The sequence below is a fragment of the Desmodus rotundus genome, chromosome 10 (genome assembly GCF_022682495.2).
Source record: "Desmodus rotundus isolate HL8 chromosome 10, HLdesRot8A.1, whole genome shotgun sequence".
Lineage (NCBI taxonomy): Eukaryota > Metazoa > Chordata > Mammalia > Chiroptera > Phyllostomidae > Desmodus > Desmodus rotundus.
In genome coordinates this window covers 11095022-11121777 of record NC_071396.1, presented here as the reverse complement: position 1 = coordinate 11121777, position 26756 = coordinate 11095022, and the positions used below count along the sequence as shown (strand labels likewise).

Sequence of the window (26756 nt, the reverse complement as noted above, 5' to 3'; positions counted from 1 at the left end):
ACAGAGCAATGACAGATTCAAATATGAAAGGATAACATTAAAGGGAGTGAGCCAACTAAGCGATTCTAGGAAGCAGAAGCGGGACGGAAATGCGGAGCCGTGAAGGGGCTGCCCCCAGAGGCCGCTGGGCTCTGCGTCTCAGGGAAGCAGGCAAATCCGGCCCGTTGTCAGACCCTGAAGAATCCCGAAGCCTACAAAAGCTGAATGTTGTCCCTGATCACACCCTCCGACTGACACACTACCAAAATGATTATTTTGTCATCGCGTTCTATCAAAACAGGACAGGACTCGATTCCACGCATTTCTCCTTATAGTTCCCACGTAGATTAGTAGAGAATGAACCAAGTTTCGATTTATATATATAATACTTCCAGGATCTGACCATTGTACTTACTTTTTTAGCACATCAAACATGCTTTTCTCTACGTTTACTAGCCATTGTTCCACAGCATTTCTTACACGAATTTTCCTGTTATGAAAAAAAAAGTTCCTGAGACATTCCTTTGATAAGCCAGTAGGCTAAGTTTTCTACACTTACAACATTCATAGACCAAAGAACTATAACTCTATAATATCTTTTGCTTTTTCTAGATTTTAATTTGGAAAACTATGCAAAAAAAAGTCACTTAGTTCTAGTAAATTCTGACATCAAAACTATGAATTTACAGAAGAGGTTCCATTAAATATGGATTTGCAAACTAGATAAATTGCATGAGAAAGCACTTCTGGATTCCTCATCGGATCTTCTAACCAGGAACCCTAGATCTGGGCCCAGTTTGGTGGAAGGGAAGACTTGGGCACAGTGTTTTTAAAAAATCAGTTCACATCAGGAGCCGTGTGCCGAGGTCAGCGAGCCATCACCATGGCTGGCAAATTGAACCAGTGCAGCAGAGGAACCTCGCCTACTACAACTGCCTGGGAGCCACTCATGACGAAGCCAGGGTCACAGACGCATCTGCGAGAGCCAGGCCAGCAACTCTGAGAGGGTTTCCTTCTTGTGTTCAAACAATAAAACCTTGCACTGGCTTTCGGGATAATGTTACTCAATAGAGGCGTGGAAAGGTAAAATTCCACGTAAGTATATTATCTTTGCAGAGAGAGTTTGCTTAGCAAACTTGTCTGACAGATCAGAAACTGTCCAAGCAGAGGTTTGAAGAAAATTTTAACGGAGTCTAAACGCTTAGTCTGGAACATAAATCTCATACTTCGGCAGCACGAGCATTTCTCCTTCAGCAGATACGAGCATGACCACAGCAGGAGGGCCAATTTCTTGTTTCCATATCAACAGTCCTTTGATATTTTCAAAACATTTCACGAGATACGGCTGTGGACCAGGAACAAATGTCAGCAACGCTACAAAATTCTGACCTGGTTGGGAAAGAACATTGCTGAGCAAAGAGTAACAGTATTACCTGGACAGATTCCGGATTTCTGCTCTCAGCTAGAATACGAAGCAGCTCAGCATTGCTAAGAAAGTAAAATCTTGGGAAAATCATCCTTTTAATTTCAAGGTAGTCCTGTCCAGAATCAAAAGGAGCGCAGTTCAGAGCCTGTTCAATCACAGCCTCAACTGGGCCTACCCTCGCACACAGAAGCCACGACATTAAAGCCGCAGCATCCAGGGCAGCCCAGTCAAATAACACCCCATGCTCCACGAAAGTTATACTTAAACGGCTGAAAGAAAAAACGTTAGTAAGGCAAAACTGAAACAAATGAAAACCAAAACAAAAACGAAGCCCCCCAGATCCCAGCCTTCCTTGTGTGCACACCCCCCCACACACACGCCGTTGTGTTACTGGTCAGCAACAAAGCTGTTTCTCGGCCTTGTCAACACCGCTTTCCGGGCCCCACTCTCTGCTCTCAGACCCCCACACTCTGCTCTCAGACCCCCACGCTCCTGGAGAGTAAGTTGTCATCGCAGCCCCTCACCTCACATTCTTCTGTCTGCAGAAACCCTGCATCCCCGCCCCTCCCCACAACTGAGCTGCATGCACACCAGCTTTCACTCTCTTCCTTCTTTTCTGGGGAACAGATTCTGCTCTGTGTGTGCCAGGCCGAGCTATTCTTGTTTTATTCGCTACTTTCCCGTATCTTCAATTTCTCTCATTAAACATGGAAGAAATGCTATTTGCCCACCTTCACTCCACAGAGTTCTTGAGAAGAGACTGTAAAGGCAAAGCCTTTACTTCCTCATCTCTCAGCCATCCTCCCCCTTTGCCCTCCCACCCCCGCTGCTACCAAATTTGCTGGGAGCTTCCTGGTCTTCGTATTGCAGGACATTTCCTCAGCAGTGGCCTCTGCTGACCCTGACCTTCATTTTGATTTCTGGGATTCACTGTTTTTCTTCGTCCCTCAGCCACTCCTTATCATTTGCCTTCAAGGTCCCTCTTCGTCCCCTACAGGAACGTCAGATGTTGACGTCTGTTGAGTTCCAGCCTCATCCTCCTTCCTCCCATTATGCTCTTCTTGAGCAATTCTGATACATACCCGGCTGCTCTCTGGCTCAGCTCGCTTCCCTCTGCCCCAGATCTGTACACCCAAATGCTGACCGTGTTTACTTCTCTTCAGTGCTTTATTTTCACCAGGTATAAAACTGACATCTTTCCACACAAGCCACCTATCTCTGTCGTCGGACCACCTTCAGCTTTGCTGGCCAAGCCAGAAATCCAGGTACAATCCCACCTCTCCTTCCTGCATGCTCACCACGGTCTCACTTGTAGGCCCCGATCTTTCTAGTCTTTCACCTGGTTTCTTCACATCTATCCTCCATACACACTCCATGCTGGGAGATATTTCTAAAATTAAATTATTTCACTCTCTTGCTTAAAATCCTTCAGTGGCTACTCAACAAATTCAAAATTCACTGTGATACTCAAGGCCCTTCCTCATTGGTCCCCTGCTTCCCTTGCAGCCTATGCTCCACTTGTACCATCTTGTTTACGATGCCAGAAGGTGCCGAACTTTCTGATAGCGCCACATCTGTACTTTTGTCCTGGCTCTGGACCCTCCTCCCACCCACGCACCCGCACCCTGCCTCTTTTACCTGGCTGACCCAAACATTTCTCAAGACCCAGGCCAATGATCACCTCTCCCAGGCTGGCTTCAGTTCTCCTTAACATGGTCACACCGTCCAACCCAGCATACAGCACCATGCAATGTGTCTGTAACACTTTTGTTGCCTGAAATAGACTGAGTTCTATAATGGGAAGGAATATGGCTTTTTTCTCTGTAGTCCCAGGATCTAGCAGCAGTGCCTGGTGTAACATAGGTGCTTGGTCCAGGGCTGAACGGCAAACTCCGGGTTGGTAATGATGCTTAGGAACGGCCCAAGGATATGCTAGAAATAATTAGAAAGTGTATCTCAAGGCCCACTGTGTAAACTGGTTACTATGAACCAGATCACTCCGGGTGCAGCCCCTACGCCCGCCCCCAGATGGAGGGTTTAAGCAGCAGAGCGTCTTCCTGGGCAGAGAACGTCCTACGGGCTGCGGGCACTCTGGAGGAGGCAGCACAACCACCGAGGCTCGTGTGCGACGATGACACAAGACCCGTGTTTGGAAGATACCTTGGCTTCTAAAGTGAAGTGAATACATTTACCATAAATCTCAACTATTAAAACCTGGTATTTAAAGGACATATGTGTAGCCGACAACTTAAGGTTCTGATGTAGAAATTTATAAAATCAATGATAGAATTTAAAAAAATCATCAAGATTTTCAACTTTTGCTGATTTTATCACAATAGTAATAGGTGTGCGAATGTGAATAACGCTCAGCTCTCGTGCTTTCAACGCAGCATCTCCTTCAGCACATGGCCCTGCCGGCAGGCCCTGCCATCAATCCCGATTCAAAGACAAGGAGAATGAGGCTCGTAAAAATCTGACACTCGCTCTGGCTGGTGGGGCTCAGTGATTGAGGGCCACCCTGAGAACCAAAGGGTCGCTGGTTCAATTCCCAGTCAGGGCACATGCCTGGGTTGCAGGCCAGGCCCCAGTGGGGGGCGCGTGAGAGGCAACCACACATTGATATTTCTCTCCCTCTCTTTTTCGCTGTTTCCCTCTAATAATAAAATAAAGAAAATCTTTAAAAAAAAACAAAAAAAACCCTGATACTTTGCCGAAGGTCATTTAGATTGGTCCCTTTCAATAGTATTGTCATCGACCGTACAGACGGCGAGAGTTTGAAATATTGCTGGCAGCTAGTCAAGAGGAAGATCGGCACCAGAACTGGCTTCTACAGCGCATTACGTTACATTCTGTAGGTTAGTGGTTCTCCGCCTCGGGACTCACAGTTTTACCTCGAGACTTTTCTTTATATATCCAAGAGATACGTTGCAATTTTGCAGAGTTTCAAGAACTCCCGCAGAGGTGGCTACTTGCAAAACATCCAGTTTGTTTTGTACTTTTAGCATTATTTCTTTCCACATGGATATCACTTGCGAGAAGAGTTTTGCTTCTCCCGGGAGCTGTCTTTAGAAAGAAAATTAGAGATTATTTTTTGACGGTACTATAATTAAAATCTATAACCTCAATGCATTTGGCACAGAACACTGTTCAACTGACAAAATGTTTTGATAAGTTGCATTTTTGCTGATCCTAAATTTATTTTTTGAGTGTCATTACGTACAAGGTAGGAACTACTATGACAAATTGGACGCCCATCAATCGCTGAACAGGATTACACTTAGTGCTGGGCATAGGACAGGTACATGAAAGCTCTACATAAAGTACGTGACAGTGATTTTGTCCTAGGAAATGAGATAAAACGAAGGGCTACTGACATGTGGAGCGGAGGTGGGGCCTGGGGACAGGGGCTTGGTAGGGAAGCTGTTCTACCTGCAGCTACAGGAGGAGCTGCGCTTTCCCATGAAGGGACACGCACGGAGGCATCTGGCCTCGAACAGGGTAGACAGGTGTGTGTTAGGGAAATCCGAGTTCCGTTTGCAGTTATCTAACCCAGAGGATGAGGAGGCGCAGGTACAGAAACTTTCCTCTACAGAACGCCGTCACTATTCTCTCCCCTTGCAAAGGGGAGGCAAACCCGCACCTGGCCTGGCCGCCCACCCACACAATGATTTGAAGCTGAAAGAGGGAAGTGGTGTCAAAGGGTGTGTGGCCTAGTTCTGTCCTGCTCTCTGCTCACCTGTGTTTCCCACTCCCATCCCATGCTAGCCCCAGCCTGGTTCAAGCTCCTCAGAACTGGGAGGTTGAAGCAGAAAGAAATTAGAGAAAAAACCTTTAAAAAATAATTCAGCCCTGGCTGGTGTGGCTCAGTGGATTGAGCGCTGGCCTTTGAACCAAAAGGTTGCAGGTTCGATTCCCAGTCAGGGCACATGCCTGGGTCGCAGGCCAGGTCCTCAGCAGGGGGCGTGCGAGAGGCAACCACACATTGATGTTTCTCTCCCTCTCTCTTTCTCCCCCGCTTCCCCTCTTTCTAAAAAGAAAAAGAAAAAAATTCAGCTGGTGTTACTTTCAATTTTTTCTTGCCTCTTAAATGCCCTTCAATAACGTTGGGACAGGTACCCCTGGGGCGCGCTGCCAGGGCCTTTAGGGTGCCCCCAGCTGGGACGTCTGCACTGTCCCACTCACAGCCACTCCTCCTCACTGCTGGAAACACGCGCCTCCTGGACGCCCCCGTTCTGACCCACGCCTGTTTTGAGTGGAGATGGCTCAGGATGGAGCCTTCGACTGTCTCACCGCGGGCTGAGTCAGGATTTCTCAATGTGAGCACACTACTAACACCCTGGGCCAGATCATTCTTTGTTTTCCGGGGGGGCGGGGTGCTTTCCCGGGCACTGTACCTGCATAACATCCTCTATCCACTAGATCAAATTCCCCTTGTACCTCCCGCCCTGTGATCAGAAATGTCTGCCACATTGCCAGACGTTCCCCGGAGGGCAACACCCCCTCTGGTAGAGAACCAGGGGTCTAAGATAACCCTGTTCTTGCACTTTTTGCTCTGCTATTAGAGGCTGCTTCAAAATTCCAGAGAAGAGGCCGGGCTAGTTTCTAGTGCCCCAACCTTTAGGGCAATGTACGTCCCCGTGCTTCCAGGGGCCCTCCCGCCGTTACCCCTTTCTCCATCTCAGGTGACATGCCAAAAAATACAGCTCATTAAAAGTCCTATTGGAGAGGGTACCCCAGCCTCCCTCTGCTACGCACACTCCCAGGGTCTCTGGGAGCTTCCGGTGCAGCTCTCAGTTCGTCTGGAGGCAGGTAATAGCGCAGCATCCTCCACCCCGACAAACTCCCTTTAAAGAACTCTCCCCTCTGACGTCCCTCTTGCCTTCTCTCTTTTTTGCATCTTCCCCTTAGGGTCAGGGCCATTGTCCTTCTCCATTAGTCACAGGCAGGTCTATCATGGTCCCACTTTTCCCCTTTTCTTTGTAACTGTTGTAAAGGAGCCTTCAGCTCTTAATTTAAAGCCACCCTGTTCTCACCCTCATAGCACGTGCTGTAAAGGAACACCCTGGTGACATTTGGAACTCCCTTACCTAGGAGCCTTATGTCTTGGATAACTAGGAAGTGTCTAGTTTGAATGTAAGGCACTAAGCTGTAGCCATAAAGGACTTACCCCCGTGTGCTGGGTGTCCCCTCTGAGGACTAGCAGAATAAGTCTGGGTTAACCCAAGCGCCTAAGGCGTCGAAGGATGAGAACTAGACACAACAAAAACGGATACTGCTTCCCAAGAAATAGTAACCATTTCTCTTTTGTAAACCTCTAGGAGTTCCCCTTTTGCCTCTAAAATAAAGCTCAAAATGCTTAACCTGATACTCATGGTTTTCTATCATCAGCTCGAATATGACTCAGAGACAGACACCCCATGGCTTCCTCCCTTATTTCAGGGTGGCTCCGAGGCCCGCTCGTGTGTGACTGACTGCCCGCAGCTTAACGGGTAGTACATATGCTTCAACGTAAGCACTCCCAACACCAATCCCTTTACAAGGAGACCAATTAGTTCAAATGCTAGCGATAGAAAGGTAAAATTTTTAACATCGTCTAGGCCCTCTATTCTTTCACATGGTCCAGCGTGACAAACTATCATTTATGTATGAATGCCACTAAAAACACGGTCAGTGTTTATGTCAGCACCACACCAACACTCCAGAACTAAGCAGACACATGCTGTAGCCTAGGGGTTATAATGATGGCCCTGACATCTCTTCCCCACTCCTTAGCCTTCTGTCATAACTGGAGAAGAAGGCCTCAACAATGGTATCTGCAATCTGTTGTGGAAGAAACAAACATAAAAATGGTTCGGCAGTGTATATTCCTACGCCTACTGATGGGATTCTTTTAGAATGGTCCAGGGATTACAGGAAATAAACTACCCACCATGCTTTTTTTTTTTTTTTTTTACCTGAATGTGGCGTATTTTAAGTTTTTACCTTTGTATTTCTAAAGAATTAAAGACTGGTTCAAGAGAAAGCCACGATCTTTGACAATTCACCCATTTCTCGAGAGTGTACGAGAAGAGCGCCAAGTTCTGGTCCCATTTATCCACCAGATCCTGCCATGATAAAAACACACAAAGGCACACACGGGAAATTACTAGAGTCATAAAATAGAAACCAAGGTCAAAAATCAAAAGTGAGTATCGGTCACTGACATACAGGAAGTAATCAGGGGAGGGCCCGTGCATGAATAGGGCTCTAATCACATCCGGTGTGGGGACAGCAGCAGCACCGGCAGTGGAAGGGAAGCATCCGAGGCAGGCAGCCCCCGCCCCTGGCAGGGCTTCCGGCTCAGGGGCTGCTGCCCCACCGCCCCCTCCCGTGGGGATGGGTGGCAGCGGAGGCACTGCCGGCAGTCATGCCTCAGGGGGTGACTTTCGTCCCCTCTAGATGACACTGCCCAAGTTAAACTTCCTGACATTTCCTCCTAAGCAATGCATAGGGTTTCCATAAGAAGTTATTTTGTGTAGTTTAAGTACCAAATATTCAATCCATTTCTCTGTAAGTGTATGAATGAGTTACTCGATTCAAAAGCTCACAAGACCGCAAAAACTTAAAGTGACACACAAAACTGCAGATCATTTCAACATTTTCCCTTTGCCATAATGTTTACCTTAATGGGCTCGCTGTAGGAGGATCCTTTAACTGTTGCCAGCGTCATCTGAGACTCTTCCAACTGAGCTAACAAGTCATCTAGAGACGAAATGATGAGGACGGCGCCAGCCTCCGTGTGATGGAGAACTAAATGCAAGGGAGTTGTGTTCCAAAGGTCTATGATCTTAAAGAGCATTTTCTCAAGAACACTTTCTCGAGTTGCTGACGTTGATATTTCATTTATTTCATTTTCATACTGAAACATCTAAAATGGAAAAAAACCACATTTTTAAATATCCAGTGGCGCATATAACTCCTGATACCTTCAAGGCGGAAGATTTGAACGAGCAGGTTGAAGGTACGTCAGAAGTGTAGAAGATCCGACCCCGGTGAGGCTCCCATCCTAGCTGCAGACTTCCTGGCTGAACCTTCGTGGCACAGCCCCTTCGAGAGCGTCATCGTCCTCTGCACGTTCTTCTTGTTCAGTGAAGATCTCTAACCACAGCGTCTACTGCCTCTGGTTCTCGTCAGTGAAAGACTAGTTAACAGCACCTTCTGTGTATGCGCGGACGGGATTACTTCCTTCAGCTCTGTTTTCTCTGTGCGAATGTCGGCTGTTAATTGTCTTGTGACATGCTTTTACTTTCTACAATAATTCTTGGAATATGATCTTATCCGAGAGAAGGTTACTCCAATGGACCCAACCTTCCGTGGCTTCCCTGTCTTTGCCACCTCTTTTGATGAGGATAAGGTTTTCTCAAAATACGTCAGTGAAGCTTATATAGGTCTTCCTTCCACGTGCCCGGGCTGACAATTCGCACAGGACAAGACTGACACGAGATCTCTGGATTCACTCACCACAATAAAATACTCAGGGAGCATCTCATCTGCACATCTTAGAACTAGCGAGCTGGACTGACCGCCTTCACCCCTGAGAGAAGACTCTACCCTGTCCTCCCGTCATTCCTATGGGGTCAAAGAGTGATACCTATTCCCCACATTTTGTTGATGCAGCTCAGCAGGGCCCATGAACAAATATACACAAAGTTTTCATCACGTCTCTTACGGAACTCCACTGGATATAAGGATGGTGGCACCAGTTGGCTGTGTATGGCCTTCAAGGAAGAGCTCTGGGAAAGAGGCTCGCACTTTGACACAGGTGACTCAGCTAAAGGCAGACGGGAAACAGTTGGACTCAAGTCTCCACACTGACGAAAGAACTTTGTGCCTACTGCGGACACACTGAAATTGCTAAGCACCACTCAATCCAGACACTGATAACATCTAGTGCACAGAACTGCAACCGAGTGGACCTAGCCCTATCTTTATGGTCCAAGTTTGGGACCTGCCCAACAGATGGTCAGATCTCCCAAATGGCTTGGTAACAGTCTGAAAGTTTCAGATGACTCTCAATACTGATCGTAATTATTGCCGCTATGATAAAGCACCTGGCTTTCGAAAGTGAAAATGGTTAACCATAAAGTAATTGTGTTCATCTTATGCATACTACGGGCCGCTTCCATTTTATTTACTTTGTGACATTGCTTTTCACGTCACGGGCTTTTTGGAACCTGCCCATCACCTTGGACAGAATGACTGTTAGATAAAAGCAAAATGTACTCAATTAATGGGGTCACAGATGAACTTGTGTCCATGCCTGTCCATGCCCATCCTGGTCCTTGTGGCGTGACCACCTTCCCTGGTCAACCCCGAGTGACGCAGTACGCTTCCGTCAATGGAGGCCATCTGCCGGCCACGGCCTGTCCAGCCAGGCACTTACATTATACCGGACACAGTGCTGGGTTTCTGCAGGATGGCCAAAATCATCCAGGAACTCGTAGAGTTCAATTGAGATTACCAACTGATTGTCCATCCCCTCTATTATAATAATTAACCTCAAGAGGAAGGGGCGCCTCTGACTCCTGGCTACAGCATTTCAGAGGCTGAAGACCTTGTCCAGTTTTGCTCAGATGTTGAATTATTTTCATTTGGATCCTCCAAGGACTGCATGGGACTTCCTCTTTAAGCCATCTGTTCATGTGAGAAGTGTAAGGATAGCTCCCGGAATCCTTGGAGGGAGTGCAGGTCACCAAACAAACCATGCGGGCCACCAGCTGACCCCCTCCGGGCCTATCTCCCCTACCTTCCATTGCCTGCTGCTACACGTCGTCTGCCAAATTTCACTCTTAACTTGCTCGGAAATGATTCCAATAACCCAAGACTTGGAAAATAAAAGTTTCACTGAAATTGTGCTAGACTTTTGGAATGCTGGTTTGAATAAACTTAGCTGTTGGCATTGACCCACATGTTCTGAAATTATCTAGACACTTGGCTGAATTCATCCTTTTCTAGGAGGTCAGTTAGGAAGCTGCGGTAATGACCCAGGACAGAATGAGATTTAGATGGGAAGAGGAGTAAGAGAGCAAGAGTGGATTAAAAGATTATTTCAAAATTTCTAGCTTAAGCAACTGGGGAGAAAATGGAGATGCCATTCCTGAAATGGGGGAGAAAGAGGAAAAACAGAATTTGGGAGATGAAGAATGAGAAGTGACTCTCTGGCTACATTTTGACATACCTTTCAGACACGGAAGTGGAGATACTGGATAGGAAATCAGATATGTGAATTCAGGAGGGAGAATGAGATTAGGGCGGGAGATATTAAATAATATAATTTTAAATATCAATTAGTCTTTTAAAATTCTTTTTAAAAGTAAAAAATTCTTTTTAAGTTTTTAATCCCATTTCATCATTACAACAAATCGTTTAGTAGAAATCGCAGGCATAAAAAATACCGTTACCGATTTCCTTGGACTGTCTACACCGACACGTGAAACATCAGTGGAGCTTACTGTGAACCAATTAGCAGAACCGCCTATCACCTTTCAGCTACCGATCAGCTCTCACTTCCCCAGACGCTCCACACATTTGTCCCCTTTCTAACTCCTACTGCCTCCAGACTGACTTGCTCACTTAAGATGGGCCGCTCTGGCATTTCACCCTATTTTTTCAAACCGTCTGCACTCACCTTGAGCGCCAGAAGACTCTCTACCGTACAGTTTTTGTGGAGACAGGCTGACTTTCCAATAACCTCCTGGAGGGCGTTCCAGTGCCGGGGCTGGAGGCAGGGGTTTCCCAGGGCGGTGATGATGGGCAGCTGCTGTTTGAAGTCCATCACTGACTGCTTGAGATGGGGTACCATGTTGTTTCTAGGCAGACCTGCAAACACCGTTGGTCGGCGGGCTTACAATCCGTTCGTCACATTTTCTGAACCAGACTTAGTTTACCAGTTGTTAGTCTGCACTGAAATAACGAGCTTTACTCATGCAGCCTCCCATGGAATGAACTATGGATTAAAGCGCAGCAATGAGCAGCACTGGAGATTAAAACCTGAGACCGGTGGGAGCCACGCTATCCGATACAATTTGCTACTAGGGAAGCGGCTGCTGCAGGGTTCCCCAGATTGTTACTGACGAGACAGATAAAGGGAGCACACACTTGCACTGGAAAGGCTGTAATCAGTTTTGGGCTTCTAAATGCCGCTCAGTCAGAAAGAACATCGTGGGGGAAACAGTCACTATTATTTCACAAAGAAACTGGGTTACTGCTGAACTGTAGGAAAGGTAGGTGAGAACCGTGCCATGGACCAGCACAGCTCTGCCCTCTGGCGCCGACTGAGCACTGAGACACAGGACTCAGAGTCTGCGCAGTTCAAGTTTGGTCCTTGGCTGTGGAACAGGGATGGGCAGAGAAACGGCCCAAGGATTGGGGGACTCGTGAGAACTGAAAACTATGTTCAGTTTGTACAGATGGAGCTTCTTTTATAAAGGCATGTTGAATAACAAAATGTTTTTCAAGACATGGTTAAATAAAAGGACAAGAAAATAACTTTGGTCTTTGCAAGTCTATACTTTGGTAAACAGCAAGATTTTACCGGGGAAACTATGGATAAAAGAAGGTGTTGTCTATTTATTGCTTCCTATGCTGTTCTCCAAAACATACCCAACAAAATATTGAGAGAGAAGGCACAAAATGGGTGTTACGTAAAAGCAGGGAGATTGTGGGGCATTTGTTCCCTATTTTTCTCTTTACTCAACTTTTGTGATATTGTTCTATTTCCTGTGTAATTGAAAAGCAAGCAAACGAACGTGTCTGTCTGGAGTATGGCTGAGAGATACGGGAGGAATTTAAAAATCCAAAGCATCCCCTCCCAAGTGAAATACAAGTGTCCTCGTGGAAGGGACATGCCACTACAGAAGTGCTCACACGGGAACAGCCTCTCTGCACGGGCCGCAGAGCTGATGATCGGCAGAGGAGGAACCTCTCTGGACGACTCTGAGGATGTCCAGATGTTTCCCTACTGCCCAAAGGACACCGCAGGCGTCCACGGCGATGATCTGGGTGAAGATGCTGCAGTGGGCCCCGATCATCAAAACATCTGCCCCAAGAGGAGCCAGAATCTGGGGGGAGTGTCTGGGCTCCAGCTGGGGACCCAACTTTTAAAGGACACACAGATTGTTATTAATTACTGAAAAATGTTTTGGCAAAGTTTTCACCTCTGTTTTGCTTGAGAAAACCACCCTACCTATAAGCCCGCACTGCCTCTCCCATCGCTAACGGCCACGCCTTGGGAACAGGTAAAGACACGAGGATGCTGCTGCCCCAGAGGGCATTTTGCCTGTAATCCTAGGTGGGCAAACCCGAGAAAGGCACTCTTACCTTTTTCTAGTATGAAGATTATGTTCATCCATTTTGAAACATTTCTCTGTATTGATTCTGTATCAATATTGCGAAGGGTACTGTTCCTCCATTCCTGAAAGTGTGCTCCCCATTCCTGTTGGGCATCCCATAGTGTTTTCCTTAAGGTTAGGTCATACTCGATGTCAGAGATCTCCGACAGTGCAACCTGGGTGATCTCTTCCAAGTTAAGAGAATGCACGTGAGCCTTGGTGTCAGTGAAATAATCCGGGTAGTTTGTGCATATCTTCACTTTGTTAGCTAGGCTTGCAGCTTCCTGGGAGAGGCCCTGGATCATTTCCGTTGCTGTCGACACGCGAGTACCGGCGTGTAAGAGAACGGGGGTGCTTATCTGCAAAGCCACAGCAGGACAGTGTGAGCTCAGGACGTCCGGCCCTTACGCACGCTCACCGACAGCCTGGCAGCATGCAGTCTGAACCTTACCGAGCACATCTGCGGCCTTCGTCTGAAAAGATTACCTCTGGTGTATAATCACGTGTGCTTATTATGGCTAATTTTAATCATTTTAATTATCATCGCCACCAGATCTATAACTTACTGTGTGCCTTCTCTCTTTCAGGCACCTTACCTTACTAAATCCATGCAGCGATCCCGAAAGACAATTAATACTTTTTACGATTTTTCAAAGAAATTCTGAGGTTATAAATAATTTCCCCATCAGCAAATGGCAAGCGGAGATTCCTGGGACTGGCCTGCACTTCCTCCTTCTGACCCGGTTAACGTCTGTCTTACTTGCATGCTGCTGGTCACATGCCGCCTCCCGTGAGAGTCTGACTGTCGCACATTTGCAACAACGACATCCTAAGAGGGGCAGGAGTAATACTGTGCCCTGATTTTCCCTTACTAAATTAAGATTAAGGAGAGTTTCATTGGTTTATTTTCTGTGCACCTCAGAGAACCCAGGACAGTACACTGAAGATGGCCGTTGTTTATTGAATAGTTGCTGAAAGAAAAAGTGAATTTGGATCCTATCATCTTATTTTTTTTTCAAATCAGCCCAAGGAATTGCATACAACATTGTTTCACGGGCAGTGTGGTCATCAAATAAACACTAAGAACAATCAGTAAGCTGTATAAAGTTGACAAACCCTATTTCTGTGACAGTGGATAATGCTTAATACACAACCTGTAACAGTGATACCTATGAAATGGATAAAATGGTTTTCCTTAGGCTCCTCCCATAATTTCCCATTCATTCATATTTATGCTTGTAAATCAGTTATCTTGACTGTTACACCCCAGCTCTCAAGCAGTTCCAGGCTGGTGTTGGTAGCTGGGTGCAACAAAAGCCTCAGGAGCTCCGTGCTGAGCTGGGGTCCCAGGGAGGGTCAACCCTGGTGACTTTTTTCTCCCTGGGTTCTGCTGCTTTGCCCCAGATGTGGGCGCAGCTGTGGGAGTGGATGGCACAGCACTGCTACAAGCTACAAGCCCAAGCTTTCTAACCTGAGGACCGAAAAGAACAGCGCCGGGAATCTGGAAAACAGGGATCTAACCCTATTCTGCAGAGCAAAATCTCACACTGAATGACAGTTCACTACCCAGAACCAGACCAGCCGCTGACTGGTGCCCCCGTGTGGTGTAAATCTGAATAGCACCGCAAAGGCTTCAATCACTGAAAAGACTCCAGAATAGCAGCCCCCAAAAGTGGATTGAAACATGTCACCTACACATAAGTCAACTGCCTTCTAAAGAACCAAAATATCAATGCTCTATGGCACAGGAGCAAACACAAGGCCTGCGGGCTGAATCCGGCCCTCCACCTTGTTTTATCTGGCCCGGCACCTTGATTCTACCTGGCAGCAGCACCGAGCTCTCCCTTAACTGTTAAGGAGCAGTTACATTTGTACAGTCCTAAAATTACACTCGGCCCTTTGAAGGCAACTGCGAGGCTGATGTGCCCCCACTGAAAATGAGTTTGACACCCCTGTTACAGGATTTAAGTAAGACAAGAGTCTCACAGCATATTAAATCCAGAATATATAATACAAAGTTAATCTACAAAAAAATCAGGAAAACCTCAACACACATGGGAAAAGATAATCAATAAACACCAGATGACACAGATGTTGGAATTATCTGACAAAGAGTTTAAAGCAGGAATTATAAAAATTCTGCACTCCCCCCCCCAAAATGAACAAATACTCTTGAGACCAGTGGTAAAATAGAAATCCATAGCAAAGAAAACCAAAAACCGAAAAACAATAAAGAAAACTAAATCTCACTGGATCTGGCTCAGCAGCAAGATGGAGGTGACAGAGGAAAGAACAAGAACCCGTAGACAGACAGGTGTTTACCCTGCAGAGCCGAGTCCCTCCCAGGAACCACCCACGGCCAAAAAGAGCTAAGTCACCCACGGTCACACCTCTCTGCAGGCCCGCGTGGAGGTGTCAAGGCCTAGCCCACTGGCTTCCTTCCAGGACGGCGGCTCAGGGCCATCCTGGTTGGAGAGGTCCCTACAGGCTCCTTCGTGTCCTCTGTGGCAGTCACACTGCATTTCCGCGTCCCCCTCCACCCAGCCTCGATTCCCTCACAATGGACTGATTGCAACACATCTCCATTCACTCAGGGTCCAATGCAATGCACTTAGATACAAAGAGGGCGAACGAGGAGCTTTGCGCGCGCGGGTCCGTACGTTTCTAGTAGCGGTTCGAAGACTGGGGTCAGATGTGCATGTCAAGGAGTTGCCTGTGATCTTCGTTACATTTCTGTGGAGCAGAGTGGGCCAACTGTGCAGATGGAGAAACTGAGAAAACAAGAGCAGTGGCACTGTGCCGAATATGTATTAGGGACTGAAAACAGAGTAAACATAACGTCTAGCAGTGGTGAGGTAGAGGGGTGGCGAGGGGCAAGGTTTCTGGTGCCCCAGCTCTTGCTTGCTGCGTGAGAGCCGGCAAGTGCCTTAAGCCCTTCAAATCTAAGGGCTAGGCTTCCCGGTGGAGATAAAAGAGCAAAGCATCTGGCGTAGTTACCAACACAGGGTGGAGACGCAGTGCGTGTTTGGTGTGTAGGTTACGGCTCACTCCCTGTGACAGTGAGCGCCGCTGGAACTCTCGCGACCGCTGGGCCCAGACTGGGGCCCAGACTGATCTCTGGGTTCCTCAGCCCTTTCCTGCCGTGGCCCGCCTTCGGAAGCCTGTTGAAGTCTATGGAGAAAGTCACCAGCTCTACTGTGATTTGCTGTCCACATTCACCCTCCATTGAAGAAAACGCTACATTTCAGTGAGAGGTTAGTGAAAACAGACCTGTGATTTTACTTCCCATTCAAGCTCACATATCACCAAAATTCCTTTTGTGGATTCCACCTTAAAAGCACACGGACTAAATTATTCACCTAAGAGTCCACGGAAAAGAAAATACCTATTTGCTTAGGCCTACATGAGACTAAGGTCAGGTTGATTTTTAATGAAAAACAAACACTTACTTTGGCCTTTAAGTTGCTAATGTCAACCCGGAGGCCAGTGACATATACTTCCAAGTTGTCTCTGAAATGAGCAACAGTAGCGTCTTTATTCGTTTTACTTATCTTCACAGCAGCTTTTAGCTGAGCGAACTTGATGAGAAGGATTTTGTGTATGGCAACTTGCTCTTCTGAAATATGGATCTGGTAGTACCTGAGAACGGAATACAGCTGAGCAACTGTTGAATACTCCTTATCTAAGTGAGATATTTTTGAGGAAACTGCATCCAAAAAGGTAAAATGTTCCAAAAATTCTTCTATTTCCGTGGGGTCCCGTTCCAGCTCTCGCAAGGACGACTCTACAACCTGAAAGCAGCATGGATATTACGATTTTTTCATTAATTCCTGGGTTTTCTCTTATTCCTTCCATCGTGCCAATCACCAAAGCCGGCGATTCCACCTCGCAAACACATCTCCACCCCGTGCACTTCTCAGACTGCGCGGCGTTACTTCCCTGGCCCAGGCACCTGCCCCAGATTCCAGAAACAGCTTTCCTCCCGTCCCGTCCCACGTTCCTGGGCCCTCACGCCGCAGCTGCAGCGGGCCTCGCAAACACTCAAGTGGCTTCGTGTCCTATCCCGTTCCCAACGGGGAAGGCGAGTAGAAGGTGACACAGGGTGCAACTGTAGGAGGTTTCTTTGAGGAACTGAAATTTTATCAAAGACCCAAACAAATACAATGCACACTGGAGTTTTCTGGAGGATAATACTACCATGTACGTTTTCCAAGTGCATATTTTATAATCATAATCTACTAATCTTAATGATTCTCACGCAGGGGGAATTTCCAAAATACTTACTTCCAGTAGACTTGCATTCTTTTCTTCAATTACAGACCGCAGGAGGTCCTGGCTTGTATGTATGACTCTCTCCACGTACGGTAAGCACTCTGACTGGTAATCAAGACTTGTCACGGTGAAAATGCCGATGCGCTTCTCGACGGCCATAGCGACGATCTGTCTGAGGTAGTTTCTGAGTTTAGCTAGCACAGCTCTGAACTCCGCTGAGGCCAACTCTCGCAGAGACGGTATTTTCAGACTCATGATTTTGGCCTTCTCCACCATAGCACAGTATTTTGCAAACTTGGAGCTGTACACACTGACTAGGCACATTAAATTTCCGATAATAGCCAGGAGACTCACAATCTGTAAATAAAAATGTTAAAAAGCTAGTCAGAATTTTACTTTAAGAGTGAAAAAAAAGCCTGGCCTGAGATACTAATAATTCTGCTAAAAATACGTACCAGTTGTATGTGGAGTTCATTTCATTAGGAACCTCTACTAAATACGTATGTTGAAAACCTAAGACTTTAAGAAATTCAAGTCACTTTTTGTATCTGGCTCTTATGGAAAGGTTTACAGGGCCATTTAACTCTGTATGAACATGTTATTCGGGGCCATGTTCTAGAGACACTGGTCATCGGTTCCTCTGCTGGTCACCCTGTCCTAGTGCCCACACTCTATGCCCTAGAAGAGGCCTCTTCTGTGTACTATGGGGCGCTGCCCAGTTCCCAAGATGTGGCTCCTTTGGATGGGATGGAATCCTGACCCAAGCTAAGCCCGTTCCACTCCCTTGTGAACCGGAACCAAATACACAGTCAGAGAGCAGCGGGAAAGCCAGGGCCCCGGCACATGGACATATGGCCAAGGCGACACTCTGAGGGGCCAGAAAGGACAAGGCTCATCTTCACGGGGGGCTGGGAAGGAAAAGGCGAGCAGAGAGGAAACACCACGAGGAAGACAAACTGGGAATGACTTTCCAATCGCTACACATAAGGACACCCCAATTCTTCCTTAAATCCCTTCCATCTAAGAAGGTCAGTGGGTTTCTGCTCATTAGGCAAATATTCCTTGAAGAAACTTTTCGACTCACTTTACTTTGGTAGACAGGGTCCGTTTCAAAAAGGATCTGGCGATCTGGCCATTCGGTTTGCTTCTTAAAGTCTATTATACTTTGTGACTTGTTAGACAAATCCATAATCAAAATCAAGTCGGTAAAGACAGACAGGCGGGGATCTCGGCAGAGCGGAATAACCTTGGCTAAAATACAGAAGCAGAAAGTTAGCATTTTCAGAAGTCCCAATGTGAGCCACACCTGAAAATTCCCCATGCCGTGTAGAACTACTGGTAACTAGGGCCGATTCGTTACAGGGAGCAGAGGGCGATCTCTGCAGATAAGTGGAATTCAAAGGCAGGTGTAGAAGTTCGGCTTTAGTATTATGCAAACAAAAGAACCAGTCTTAGGTGACTGGCGGGGGGGGGGGGGGGGGGGGGCGGGGCCTGATGAAAACTGTGACTAAGAGTAGGTCACGAAGCTGACATGAAGTTGAAGTGCGTGTGCCATGTGAAGAGCACGCTCCCATCGTGAGGATGTTAAGACGAGAAGATACAGCCCCTGTTACTAATGAGCTCATAATCCAGCCGAGCAAGTGGATATTCACAGGCAAAAGAACTTTGGCCTCACTTTATACATTTTAAAATAGAAACTCAAGATGAATCATATACCTAAAAAATAAAACACACGTGTCTATAAATCTTCTAGAAGAAAACATAGGAAAGATCTGTATGACTGAGTTAAATGAAGAGTTTTTAAATACAAAACTGAAGGCATCATCTATGAAAGGAAAAAAAATTGATAAGCTGTATTCTATCAAAATTACGAAGTTTAGCTCCATGAAAAAGAACGAAAGGATACGGCACATACTGGGAGAAAATGTTTGCAAATTTTATAACTGAGAAAGAACTTGTATCCAGAGGACACGTAAAGACCTCCCACAACTCAACACGGAGTATAGGGAGGAAGGCTGCACTCCTGAGGCGGGCAAGAAGAAATCAGATGACGCCTCGGACAGCAGCTTCGGCTGGAAAGAGGGTCCTCTGAAGGCCACGACCACGGCACTGTGGCTGGAGAACACCGCCGCAGCTAGGGAGCTGCAAAGGGCCTGCCCTTTCAAGGTCTGGGTAAGTCTCACATTGTGGAGGAGGGACCCGTTCACGGTCAGACTAGTAATTGCCATGCAATCTCAGGTGTTGTCCGTGCAGCCAGAAAGAATGAAATTACGTGAGGCGAAAACAGTATCTTTCTTTTGCCATGATATAGAAGATACTGCTTATTTGCTTTAAGTCTCTTAAGATTCTGTAGTTCGTCAACTGGAAAAAAATCCAAGCCTTCTCTGTTTTCCTGATTCTACGGTTATGTGTTTAAACTCCCCCACGCTCAAGTAATTCCAAATTCACGTTGATTTACCCCCAAGAGTGTGGGTTTATGTCTCTAATATACCATAATGCCTGCCACATCCCTGGGTAAAGGCATCAAATGCCTCCATTTAAGAAAATATTGCTGCAGAATACAATGTATCTAATTAAACATTTAAAACACTTACTTATACATTTTTCAATGTCAGTCACCATATTTTGAATCTTTATTGAAAACTCCAATCTGTTGGGAGCAATAAAGAGGTTTGTGGGGAATTCTAAAAGTCTAGGAGAGAAAACAATAAAAGCACATTTCAGAATAATGCAGTAACTAACATATAAAATGCAATTACTTATGATTTCAAAAATGCTTACTACTTACTCATCGTATTTACTCTCAAAATCAAAGGAGATGTCTACATCTGTTAGGACCCAGTGAAAGAAAGAGAATAAAGAATTGATTAATATTTGTATCGCCTAAATGGCAAGTTGAGCCCTGGCTGGTACTTCTTAGTGGCTTTCGCACCAGCCCGTGGACCGAAAGGTTGCTGGTTTGATTATTCCCAGTCAGGGCACATGCCTGGGCTGTGGGCCAGGTCCCGAGTTGGGGGCATGTGAGAAGCCACCACACACTGATGCTTCTCTCTCCTTCTCCCTTCCTTCCCGTCTCTCTAAAAACAAGCAAATGACAAATTGATATGTCAGCGCTTCCCAATCACCCTGAGAGGAACCTGGAAAGACTTTGTTCAAGCAGCGGGCCGCCCCACCCCCAGATTGTGATTATGGGGGTCTCCGATGGAGTCCAGGAGTCTCCACTTTTACTGGAATCCCAGGTGCTGTTCCTCCTCAGGAACGGGGTGCTCAGGGCCCCACAGCGACCACGGTATGTGTATGAAGGTAAAAAGGAGTAACGGCGCAGTTACCCGCATACACTGCAAATGAGCTGTGAGTTCGTGCTTGCTGTGCGCGTCCTTTAACGTGTAAAAATCACAACCTACTAATCGATAGTACACAAACTACTCTGTTTTCTCCCACTTGTTCATTCCCAGCTGTTAGGATATTTCCCTGCTTTTAGAAAGAGATGAAGGGAGGGAGGGAAAGAGAAACATTGATGTGAGAGAGAAGCATCGGTTGGTTGCCCCCCACATGCACTGGGGATTGAACCTACAACCCAGGTTATGTGCCCTGACTGGGAATCAAACCTGCAACGTTTTGGTCACCGGACGATGCTCCAACCAATTAGGCCACATAGGCCAGGGCTCCCCCTTCACTCTTAACAGTCTCATCGGTCTTACCTGAAAGAATTTCTTCAAGGTTGTCATTCGGTTTTGGGGGTTTTGTTACTGGGAGTACACTGCTTGAGTGTTTTATGGAACAACTGACTTCACTTTTTGATATTTCGTCTTCTTCGCACATCGCCGACTTTTCGGAGCACTCAGCAGATTCCTGGAAGTTCTCTTGATAATTTTCGGAAGAATCACTCTCAGCAGGAATTCTCAAGTGCAGACTTATTTCGAATATTGGTGCCTGTATTTTTCTCAAATCCTTATCCACTGTGATGCTATTCAAAATCTAATAGGTAGGTTCCAGTTCCAGGGACAATATAGTGACAAAAAGAACATTTCATTTAGAATAACACAGACCTAAATTTTACAAGATCAATAACTTCAGTGTAACTAACATTGTATTACCACAGAACTGATATTTGCATGTTAAAATAAATTAAAATAAATGATATACTCTAGTATTCCTCCCCCCCCCCTCGCAAAAAAAACCTGTAAATGGATGACAGAATGGCCACATATTAATCACCCTAGAGCTTACTAAAAATACAAATTCTCAGGCCCTATCCCAAGGACTGAGCCCAGGAAGCCCAATCATTTAAAAGCTGAACTGGTGATTACTCAGGTTTAGGGCCGTGCTAGTCGGGAATATATTTCAAATGCAATGCCACAGGCCCTAGCTCTTCGCTGTCACACACACATTCGGGCACAGGCGTCCCGACTGGAAAATAGCAGGAATAAAAACAGAATGGACAACTTAAGTGCCCTGGGGCCCTGGCTGGGCACGAGCGTGCCCTGTCCTGACCCTTCACGTCCCACCAACAGTCCTCGGTGCCGGAGGCGCCTGGGATGTGTATCTCCCTGCAGTCATGGAACCCCCGGCCTGGCTGGAGCCCGGCCTTCAGTTCCAGCCAGCAGCAAATAAAGGCCCTAACGGTCCAAGTAAACGCCGTCGGCACACTAGTGAGCAGCCGGGGAAAGAGCCTGGGCAGGTGCCGAAAGTGATGTGTGAGCCCTACAAGTTCTACACAGAAGGGGGCAGAGTTTCCGTTTGGGAGGAGAAAGTTCTGGAAGTGGGTGGTGGTGATGGCTGCACAACACTGTGCGTGGACTAATGCCGCTGAATTATACACAGAAAACGGTTAAAACGGTCCATTTAGGCTATGTTTCATCACAAGAAGAAAGTCCATACAGACAATTCCAAACAAGTATATAACGTGTTGCACAGCTTACTCTGGAAAATAAGCCCTCACTCTGGAATGACCGACCCTCAAGCCCTATTTACCTTCCGGTGTTGCAGTACATAACTGTTTTGCACAGAAGCATTCTTGAAGCGTGTATCGCATAGTTTGACATACAGACACATCTTGGCGTACTTATTTCTGACACAGAACTTACAGTCCACTCGCTGTCGATACAGTGGTCACTGTTTGATGTGTCCTGGGCACTGCGGCAAACAAGTCACCCTCACCTCATCCTCAGAGTAGCCCGGACAGGAATTAGTACTCCTGCTGCACATGAAAAGACCCTGAGGTTCAGGAAGCTGATGTTAATGTGTCAGAGGCAGTACCGCTGGCATGGGGCAAGGCTGGAAGGGAGTCGTGGGCCTGTGACTCCAAGCCCGAGTGACAACATGGACTGGGGCTTGAAAATCTTTTTGTAACAGAGTCACTTTTTGGGTGTTACGCTTTTTGTGCCAACAAGAATGACTCATAAATAGTTTGATTCCTCTGAGTGGTAAACTCTGAATGAAACAAGAAGTTCTAGAGCATTCTGTGGGAAGTTAGGGAAGGACTTCAGCCCTGATCTCTCAAGAGAGTGAGTTAGATCCATATTTCCGACGTCCTAATAAATACTTTTACCCGGTTGCTCACAAGTACCTCTGACTCAGCATCTCCTAAAACAAAGTAACTGTCGTATCTTGGACTGGGCATTAGAATGAGCTCCAAAAGGTAGGCCACGTCAAACATGAGGTCAGCACAGGCAAAAAACAGGAGCGAACCAAGCTCAGGTACTGGGAGCAAAGCACGAGCAAGATGCGGAAACCTGGGCTGTGGGCAGAAATGGTATCAGGGACAGACAGGAGTCAGAGAGGCCCACACGGTTGCACACGTCAAATCGAATCACAAGCAAACTGGAAAACCAGAGTCAGTGTGAGTTTTAAAAAGTCAACATTAAGAATTTATGTGACAGAGATCTACAGGTAAAGTTAACAGATGCGGGCAAAATTGAGAGGTAATATTTACAGTCTAAAATGAACAAATACTTCATATCTAGAATATATAAGAGAGTCCTAAAAATAAGAAACCCAACAGAAAAAAAATGTTCAAAAGACATCAATAAGCAACTCAAAGAAGGAAAATTAAATAGTTAACATAGATGTTAAGCCTCACTATTCAAGAAATGTGGAAGTAAAAAGTGAGACCCTACACATCAGACCAGCAAAGATTAAATGGTCATCAAATATGGAGAGATGATACGAGTCAGAGAGCTGGGGAGAAACGCACTGGCAATGGGGATGCAGCTCTTGGTGGGGGGCGAGGTGGCAGCGTTGAAAATACACTGTCTCCACCCTATGGCCCAGTGATCTCCGCTCATGAATAACACGGACAAGTTTTCACCAAGTCCAGCAAGTAACCTGCTCAGAGGCTGCTGATTGCTGCCTCGCTAGTGGTGGTGCAGCCTTGGGAGTAACCTGAGTGTTTGCAGACCAGACATATAAAAGCTGATGTATGGAAATCCGTGCAACAATCACGAACAATAAACTATGTGTGTGTGTGTGTATACAATGTCATAGATTGGGTTCCCAGGCGGCAGACCCTGAGGCAGGCAGGGTGTTTACTAAGGAATGTCCTCGGGGTCAACACCTGAGGAAGGGGCCTCACGGAGGCAGAGTGGGTGGAGGGGAAGCTGAGCTGTGCTACAGGCCAGGCGGCAGCCTTGGCCACGCTCTGGGAGCTCTAGGGCTGGAACAGCCCTTCAGAGTTGCCCCGAGCAGGGCTGCCATACCACGCCATTACACCCTGCAGGATTATTCAGTGCATGGGGGCTACCCCACAAGGGGGCTCGGCCTTGGACGAGGTGGAGCGCCTGTCACAATCTCCGAGAGAGCTGACAGTGACAGGCTACCTGCAGACAGTACTCCCAGACCCTGGGGCCACAAGTCCTGCATGCGAGGGATATTCGGTGGTCCGTCACCATGAGACCTAGCTCTACACCCTGCCCCATATGAGATGAAGCTTAACAACAAGATGTGGAGTGAAAAATGCACCAACAGAATGGCGGCACACTGGCATTTATGCAAATGTCCACGTGAATACACCAATAACCAATAATGAATTGTTTTAAAAATGTCATTGTGAACTTAGGGAAAGTAGATCGAAGAAATATACACTGAGTATAGTGTATATTGAGTTCTCATTGAGGGAGGAAGATGGTTAAGTATATGGAAAAGGAAAAAACTAAACTAAAACAAAACAAGAGGCCTTGAATGAGCTGATGGAAATAGTATTCCACAAACTAAGGAGGATCAACTCAGCTCTCTGATCTGGTCTCTTCAAAAATAATAAAATTACAGTAAAAGGACAGGTATAAGAATACATAAAAATTTAGCACATGGTAAAGATACATCTTAATTAATTGGAAGGATAGATTATTCAATAAACCATGTTAGTGCATTTGGGGAAAATTAATTTAGCTGTCTTATAATACGTATACCAAACTAAGTATCCAGCAGGAGAATTATTTAAAGGTACAACAGACAGACGTTTTGCTCCACTGTACTGCCTTTGTTTCTTTGTCAAAAACCAGCTGGCTGTATTCATGGGGTCCTGCTTCCGGGCTTTCATCCCATGCCGTCGATCTTTTCGTCTGTTCTGTCACTAATGCAACACCATCCTCATTACTGCAGCTCCATAACAACTCCTAAAGTCAGGGAGAGCGGGTCCTCCCGCCTGGCTCTGCTCCTCCGCCACTGTGCTAGTCTGGGTCTTCTGCCCCTCCATGTGACGTCTGGCCTCGGTCTGCCACCATTCACAACGTAATTTGCTGGTGTTTTCAGTGGAACTGCCCAGGCTGTACTTCAGTGCCCGACAGACAGTAAGTGCACAACAGTGCTCGGACCATGGGGAACCGAATGGGAGAAGTACAAGTGCAGCTTCCTGCCCTGGGAAAGGGGGGGGGTGTGTGTGTTTGGGGCAAGAAATTGTATTAATCATAAATCACATTTTAATTTCAAAACTTACTCCTTTTACTTATTTACTTATTGTTCATTTATTCACTAAAATCTATGTTTATATTTTTCAAAGACCATTTTACCTCAACATCAACGTCTGTTTTTACTTCTGTCTTTCCAAAAGAGGTAACACTTAGGGTTGAGTCATTAACAAGTTCTTCAGAACCCCTTAGTATATTTCCAGTAAAAGGAGAGATGTCCTCGTATATTCTGGAATAAGAAATGGAAAGAAAAAAAAGTTTTTAAACTCTTATATCTCGTTAACATCCATAAAACATAAATAACTAGACATTCCTCCAAAGAAATATGGCCAATAAGTAATGCAAAAAGATGCTTAGCATCTCTCCTCGCTGGGGAAAGACAAACCAGGACCACAATGAGACAGCACTTCACAGAGTAGGATGGATATTTTTTTTTTAAAGGAAAGTAACAGAAACCCGGTGCATTGCTGGTGGGAACTAAAACGGTGCAGCTGCTTCTGGGGAAAACAGGAGGGGAGTTCCTCAAAAAGTTAAGTGTGGGATCCCGCCTCTCGGTACGTGAACTGAAGACGTGAAAACAGGGACTCGGACAGATGTTTGCACGTCAATGTTCACAGCACCATTATTCAACTAGCCGAACGGTTAAAACAACCCAACTGCCCACCAATAGATGAATGAATCAACAAAATGCGGTCTATCTATACAATGGAGTATTATTCAGCCTTAAAAAAGAAATTCTGACACACGCCACGACATGGATGAACCTTGAAAACATTGTTACGGGAAATAAGACGAACACTGTACGATTCCACTTACAGGAGTTACTTAGAATAGGCCAGTTCACCGACACAGACTGTACAGTAGAGGTTACGGGGCTCGTTGGGGGCTGTGCGCGTGAAAGCAGGAGTCACTGTTCATGGGAACAGAGTTCCAGCTCACGACAGTGAGAAAGTTCCAGAAATGGACACGCTGATGGTTGCACAACACCAAATGTGCTTAATGACACTGAATCATGTATTTAAAAATGGTAAATTCAAGGTATTCATGTTTTGCTGCCATGAAAAATTTTTGTCTCACTGAAGCAGAATGGGGAAGTAAAAACATTCCACAAGCTTTAACTGAGGAAAATAGAGACAGGAAACATTTATAGAAAACTAACTATGTACAAGTATATAGTAATAGGGAGAAATAATTTTAATCATAATTATTAGGAAGATGGAGAATTCATAAACACACCGAAAAGCATAAAGAACTCTAAATTATAAGGTGGAGAATGGTACTGGGAATTAAGAGACATGTGACTGATAACTGCAAAAATAGGAAAACTGGAAAAGGGGAAGAAGAATAAACAAAAACAAAGTAAAATCAGTAACAGGCGTAAAAAGAAAATGGGAGAAACAAGATTAATCCATACCAGTCATTACCAAATGTGAATAGGCTCAATTTCCCTAGCAAAAGACAAAAACTCTCAGGTTGGGTTAAAAGCAAAAATCAAGTCACAATAAGATAAGATCCTTATGGGAATATAAGGTGAAAAAGTAAGGTTGAAACTAAGGCTGTTAGGAGTTTCTGGCAACAAGAGAACAGCACGGAATCCTTTTTTTTTCTTTTCTTTGTAACTGAGGTGCAGCTGACATATTAGTTGCGGGTGGACTGCATTCAGTATTTGTAGCACTGTGAGATGATCGACACGACAAGTCTCGTTACCGTTTATCACCCTACAGAATTACGCCATTTCTTCCTTTGAGAAGAACTCCCAAGACTCACCCTCTCACTAGCAGCCTTCAAACACGCACTACAGTGTTA

General features: G+C 46.0%; 1 protein-coding gene across 1 annotated transcript in view; it reads right to left on the bottom strand.

The window, feature by feature from the left end:
- DNAH14 (dynein axonemal heavy chain 14) overlaps nucleotides 1–26756 on the bottom strand; it is a 182140-nt gene that overhangs the window by 105387 nt on the left and 49997 nt on the right. The window contains exons 10-24 of the mRNA XM_053913105.1: nucleotides 25053–25179; nucleotides 20748–21024; nucleotides 19835–19874; nucleotides 19641–19738; nucleotides 18131–18297; nucleotides 17059–17403; nucleotides 16224–16565; nucleotides 12764–13133; nucleotides 11073–11263; nucleotides 8067–8312; nucleotides 7388–7509; nucleotides 4297–4468; nucleotides 1413–1517; nucleotides 1206–1324; nucleotides 395–469 (exon numbers count right to left, since the gene is read on the bottom strand). Of these exons, the coding sequence (XP_053769080.1) occupies nucleotides 395–469; nucleotides 1206–1324; nucleotides 1413–1517; nucleotides 4297–4468; nucleotides 7388–7509; nucleotides 8067–8312; nucleotides 11073–11263; nucleotides 12764–13133; nucleotides 16224–16565; nucleotides 17059–17403; nucleotides 18131–18297; nucleotides 19641–19738; nucleotides 19835–19874; nucleotides 20748–21024; nucleotides 25053–25179 (2796 nt within the window). The remainder of the gene's footprint in view (nucleotides 1–394; nucleotides 470–1205; nucleotides 1325–1412; nucleotides 1518–4296; nucleotides 4469–7387; nucleotides 7510–8066; nucleotides 8313–11072; nucleotides 11264–12763; nucleotides 13134–16223; nucleotides 16566–17058; nucleotides 17404–18130; nucleotides 18298–19640; nucleotides 19739–19834; nucleotides 19875–20747; nucleotides 21025–25052; nucleotides 25180–26756) is intronic.